This window comes from Eublepharis macularius, chromosome 6, assembly GCF_028583425.1.
Source record: "Eublepharis macularius isolate TG4126 chromosome 6, MPM_Emac_v1.0, whole genome shotgun sequence".
In the NCBI taxonomy this organism is placed as follows: Eukaryota; Metazoa; Chordata; class Lepidosauria; order Squamata; family Eublepharidae; genus Eublepharis; species Eublepharis macularius.
In genome coordinates, this window is record NC_072795.1 from 44,667,051 (window position 1) to 44,673,489 (window position 6,439).

At 44.2% G+C, this 6,439-nt stretch overlaps 1 protein-coding gene across 1 annotated transcript; it reads left to right on the forward strand.

Annotated features, from left to right (window-relative positions):
• The first annotated feature begins 3,544 nt into the window (after positions 1-3,544).
• Positions 3,545-6,439, forward strand: CCDC195 (coiled-coil domain containing 195). The gene is made up of 3 exons (XM_054982441.1): positions 3,545-3,800; positions 5,109-5,370; positions 6,307-6,439. The coding sequence occupies exons 1-3, from the start codon at positions 3,545-3,547 to the stop codon at positions 6,437-6,439; spliced, it is 651 nt and encodes a 216-aa protein (XP_054838416.1).

Below are 6,439 nucleotides of genomic sequence, written 5' to 3' on the forward strand. Positions count from 1 at the left end.
CCCCAGTCTATCCAGGCTTCACCCCCAAAATCTCGAGGAATTTCCCAACCTTGACCAGGCAACCCTACTGTGAGGCCTGCCTGCTTGCACCCCCCTCTCTGATGGGTCAGCTGAGGAACTCTGTGTTCTGACGTAAAAATCAGGTCAAAGAAACTGCAGACAGTTGAAGACAGTACAAGACTCCTGAATAGGGATCTTATATAAAAGTCAGTATGGCAACTGAGTTTTTAAATGTTCATGGGGAGATGGTGCACAACCTTTCTAGGGACCATTTCCATGCGAACCTCTCACATGAACCTGCTGAAGTGCCCACCACACCACCCCTCCCTCAGTCCAACTCCACGTCACACCTCTCACAGCCATAACTTCTTACTGCTCCCAAGAAGCCTCCTGGAAGACGTCATGCAAGATACACCAACGGTAAAAAGAGGAAGCAACTTAGAAATGTGGCAAAGAAATATGCACATCATACTCCCGTGGTGCACCGAGCAGCAGTGGCCAAGTACCAGCAAGATCACCCTGAGGTGCACAGAGTGGCAGAGTAGAGAGGCGCTCACTTCCATGGAAGGTCAAGACTCACTCAAGCATGGCCTATGATCCTTCGCTACCTTCAAGCTGCCTCTTTACCTCATCCATGCAGAAGCATCCCTGTTCAGCATCTCAAAACAAAGCAACATGGCCCAAGTGCTGCAGAACTGTAAGCTCATTGTTTGGGATGAGAGCACCATAGTGCACAAGGTGTGTTTTGAGGCACTGAGCATAACCCTAAAAGATGTCAGGAGCAACAAGGGAGTGATGGGGGGGGGTGTCACTGTGCTGCTGGCTGGAGATTTCCGGCCTACTCTGCCAGTAGTCCCAATGGGAACTTGAGCTGACAAGGTTACTGTGTGTGTCAAGGCATCATATCTGTGGCCCCTCATCAGGTAACTCTCACTAAGAAAGAACATGAGGGTCCATTTGAGAGGCGAGGGGTCTGCTGGAGAATTCTCTGAACTCCTACTAAAAATAGGGGATGGAGAGTATCCCAAGTCCAAGAGAAAGGTGACCATCCCTGCAGGCCTGTGCACAGTAGTGATGGCCCTAGCAGACCTAACAGCCACAATATATCCACTATATCGCCACTATCATGGAGAAGTACATGGACTGGCTATGCAAGCATGTCATTCTGACCCCCAAGAATGACAAGGCTGCCATCATTAATGAAACACAACTTAACTCCCTTGAAGGGGCAGAAATGGAGTACAGATCTGTGAACTCAGTGGTGCAAATGGATGACACGGTCCACTACCCTGTGGAGTTCCTCAACACGCTCAACCCCCCTGGCTTCCCAGCCCACAAGTTTCTCCTCAAAGTGGGGGCTCCACTGATGCTGCTCCGGAACCTCAACCCACCCAAACTCTGCAATGGCGCCAGACTGCAAGTGAAAGCCCTCCACAGGAACATCATCAAGGCCACATTGTGTTCACCAGCAGTGCTCAGGGGGAGTCAGTGTTCATACCACACATACCATTCATACTATCAGATAACCTCTTTGAGTTCAAGAAACTGCAGTTCCCCCTCAAGGACTGCTTTGCTATGACGATCATCAAGTCTCAGGGGCAGACACTGAAGGTGGCAGGAATTGACTTGCAGGAAGACTGCTTCTCACGTGGGCCTGCTCCAGACTGGGCTCACCCAGCAGCCTGGAGATCCTAGCACCTGAGAGGGAAAACCACCAATGTGGTGTCTACAAAGAGGTCCTTCAGTAGAAAAAAACCCCAGTTGTATGTATTTTTCACTTTATTTATTGCACTGCAATCTTTTCCTTTTAAAATCTCTTTAATAAATGTTAAGTTTCGAAATTCACTTCATCAGTTTTAGACATTAACACGCTTCACTTTATTCAAACACCTTTGTAAAGTTCAGGTACTATGCTATTATACTACAAAACCAACTCCAAAACCTCCCCACAAATCAAAAAATGTTACATACCCATAAGTATTATAACTGGATTTAACGTAGTTAAATACCGTAGCGAAGCACGGGCATCAAGCTAGTTATTTATAAAAAGATGGATCTAATTTATTCCTATAGTTTAACCCTGCTAAATCAGACATGTTTTGATGAAGCCCACAGTTTGGTAGCCACTCATGGAAAAGCTTGGGAAAAAACCCTAGAAGTGGAATCATTTTCCTTTGTTCATCTGAAGTAATTAATTTGCTTAATAACAGTTCCAGGGCAGTCCTCCAAGATTTCCTGCATTATTGTGTATTCCAGGCTTGCTGCCAAATGCAGGGAGATACATACCAGCTAATACTTACATTAATCCTGTTTGAAAATAAAATTTGTCACAAATATATGCACATACACGATTTTTTCTTTCATCTGCTATTTTGCAAAATGACATTATTTACAATATTTCTAGGCTGTGCTCTCAGTCACAAGACTCTCAAGGTAGTTTGCAAAAACAGCCGTTCGTAGTGATGGGTGAACTTTTAAAAAGTCTTGAAGTGATGCCAAAAATACTTAACAGCCAGATTCCTATGGTGAGCGTATTCTATAAGGGGGGCCACCACAAAGAAGTCCACCCACAAGGGCGATGCAGGAGGCTGAGCTTCAGAAGATGATCTCTGTAAAGCCTGCAAAGTCACATAGGAGCAAGGTGCCCTGCCAAGAGTTTTCAGTCGTTTTTATGCTGATGGGGGAGTTGATCCAAGTTTGAATATTAATGCCAAATCAGAGAAAGAAAAAAATGTTTTTATTACTACATTGAGGGTATTTTGCAGCACAGAAACACTCCCAAGGGCCAGGTAACAGGAGCAGCCCAAGATATTGTCTTTCATTTCTAATGCAAGATTCATGCTTGATCTGTCTCTCCTTACCTCCCCAGAATATTGCTGCACACACTTTGTTTAGGTGAATGGGTGGAAATATATTCTGAATTACCCTCAGGCATAACTCTGGGTAACCTGCTGTTGAATGGAAATGGTTGGGTACTCTGGGAGCAGTTTCTGTATTACTAAGGCATAGTTTTTGACAACTACCTTTTAAAAAAAAAACACAGGAAGAGACGTAAACAAGATGGAAAGATGTGCTCTAGAAGAATTTGGCTTCACCTGTGAATAACTGAGTCTGCAACATTCAGCAGTCCTTGAGTGGATAGAAATGTTTAAGGCTGAATGCAACATTCCAGCACCGGCTACCCGGACCTAAGGCCTGAGACACACGCAGAGGTGAACTCAACTCCGAGAGGACTGGAGTGGCTACAGCACACGGAGCAACTCTTGTCTTATAAACAGGGCTGGTGGTTTGCACAGAGGTAAATACCATCAAAGCACAGTCCAGAAAAATGAAACCTGGAATGAATAAATCATGGAGGTGCTCTTAAAGCCTTGACAGTTTATCCAAGCTCTTCTAGTGGTGAAAGACAGCACAATGCTGAGTCCAGGGAGGCACTGCCATTGTTCAGATGTGTTTATGTGCCACATGAGCCCCTCACCTTGGATTTATGGTTTCTCTTTAAAGCAAGCAGTGCTGGAGCTAGGAGCCTGGCAAGAGGTGGGAAATGGAAGGGACCAAACAGCTCATGCAAGTCATCCATGAAATGCGCTCCGAGATCATCAAGCTAGAGAGAGAAAACAGAGCCCTTCGTGGAGAACTTCAGTTCGATGGGTCAAAGGGAGCAAAGCAAGAGGAAGGAACAGGAGAAGACGCTGGAAAGGAGGAAGCCTGGAACCTCACAGACTCGGCTGGAGAGGCTGCTGTGGCTTTGCGCAGGAATGTCTCTGCTGGATCCGCTCTGATGTTACAGGAACAAAAAGGTATCAAGCAGCCATGAGGGCTGAGGGGATAAAGTGGGCCTGTGGGGCTTGTACGGACTTCTTGTTTAGAGAGGTATGAGGGATTTTGAAGGCAAAAATGTTCTACTGACAGCCACAAATCCCTAGGTGGGCCTTGACACTGAATCATTTCACAATCCAAATTCTTGATCTGACAACAACAATATACTAATGCACGAGGTACAAGTTAAAGATGTATGGCACTTCGTAACAGTTAAAGATTATTTCATAATTATACAGGATTAGGCAACATGATGTGGGTTTCACACCATGAGGAAATCCCTAATAATTAGTATACTTTGGTTGGTTTTAAAATTGCAACAAATTTGGCTCCAATATTGAGAGCCTTTTTGAAGGAACAGGGACATATTTTTTTAGATCCTTTCATTCCAAGGCAATCCAGATCTCTCTTTTTCTCTGTCTCAGGGCCAGACTACAAGTGACAAATGACACAGTTTGGACACTTGTCAGCTTCCCTCAAGTTTTGATGGGAAATCTAGGCAGCTTGGTGGAATGTTGGACAAGCGACAATTGAAAAGTCCATTGGACAGCAGTCAGAGAGCCAAGCTGCAAGACCAGGATGCCTACATTTCCCATCAAAACTTGAGGGAAGCTGACAAGTGTCCAACCTGTGTCAGCCGTCACTTGTAGCTTGGCCCTCACAGAAACAAAAATGAAGGTCTGTATTGTATTGCTAAAGCTCACTAGTGCATGCCATATCCTCAGTTGCTTCACCTTTAAGAAAGACGGATTTCTTCATTTTGACTTACTGAAGCTACAATAGAATACTGAATGGGGTTTGTCTAGGGCAGAAAGCCTGATCATAAATAAATACATTTCTGTTCTGGGGCATTAGCCCAGGTATATCCCAGCCTCCTTCATCCCACTTATGGTAATAGGAGAGAAGCAAAGTTGGTAGCTCCTGAAGGACTGGTTCTTCAGTGAAAAGTGTTTGCAACTCAAGGGAGGAAGATTCTTTCCAGAGTTGCCTCAAATCCCACCAGCACAAACATGAGCATAGGAAGGTGTTTTATACAAAATCAGACCATTGGTTGTTCTAGCGCAGCATAAGCTACTCAATGTCAGCAGCTCAGCATGGTCTCTTTCCCAGCACCAGCTATATGTTAACTTGTGGACCGTACCAGGCAAAGCATATGCTCCACTTTACCCTGCATGAACTCTTGCTCTCATTTACATGCACTGGGGGAGGCAGAAACAGTACTGAGGAGGGGCCTTCAACAGGCTGAAGAATGTTTTATATATATTAAATCTATGTCATTGTGTGTGCAGGTAACATAATGACTGTCAGGCGTTACTCCATCTCTTCATCTGTGCATTCACTTCCTGGCAACAAACACCATAAAACTGACAAGAGGAATCCATTCAAGGGAGCCCTGGAAGTGAAGGGCATAATCAAACAATCAGCTTTCCCTACTGATATACAACTAACCAACAAAGAAGAAAAGGGGTTTGCAAAAATCCCATCTGATTGCCTCTCCAGCAGTTCATCCAATAAAAGGAGATCTTTCCAAGATCATGTTTACAAGTGCAGGTAGGACGAATTGAATGCCAAAATTATCAGTGCATCCTGAAAAATCCTTTCTGCTAATTTGGTTCCAGCCATTTAACAGCACCAGAGGTTAGTTAACTGGCATTGCTTGCTGTAGCCATGTGAATGGATTGATTACTAGTGCTCATAAACATGCTGATTCTCAGGACCACATCTATCAGTTGAGCAATATTCAGACATCCAGTGCAATATGACAGGGATGGCGCATCAGTTTTGTAATGCCAAGCTTCACAGCTGTGGCACTATTGGATATAATCAGGGCCTTTTTTTCTGGCAGTACACACCAATACACAGCACCTGCACCTCTATCCGCATTACCAGCAACTCTTTCAGCTGGCAGGCTTGGGCTCCCAAGGCGCCAAACATCATAAGTATCGGTCCAGCTCCTCTTTTTTGTTTAAAGAAAAAAGCACTGGGTACAATAATGTGAAATGCTTTTAGTGACTCAGTGGTGGGAACAGATTCCTGGGTGCAACATGTTAGCTGTTCAGATTAAACTAGCAGAGGGTTGGAAATTTTAGATGCAGCTAGCTTCCAGGCAAATGACAAGGGGAATGAGGTATTTTCCGAAGTTCCTGCAAGCTTGAGCAACACCAGTATTCTCCAGGATCCAGAGTCTCATAAGTAGACAGGGAACTTTTGCTATTCTTGGGCATGCCAGTGTTCAGATTTACTCAACTGAATTTGTTATGAAATGTAGCAGCTATTCTGCATAAGTTCCACTTGATGTTTGCTTCTGCTTCTGTGTTTTTATGTTCTCTTGCTGCTGCTACTTTTTAAAAAATTGTTTTAATGCCAGCATTTTCGTTGTTTTGAATGATTGTGAATGCTGCCTCTGCAGTCTCAAGGCCGACAGTGCAGCCTAGAAGTCAATTAATTAATTAATCTATCACTTATTTGCACATATTTCTTTTCCAGGGGTAAAGTAAAGGCCGTCAGTTTCCTGTTACCGGTGGACATGTCCCCCTATTCTGAAAATCAAGGTTCTTTCACATGCCAGCAAAATCAGAACACAAAACAGTTAAGTCCAATTATTGAAAAGGACATGTGA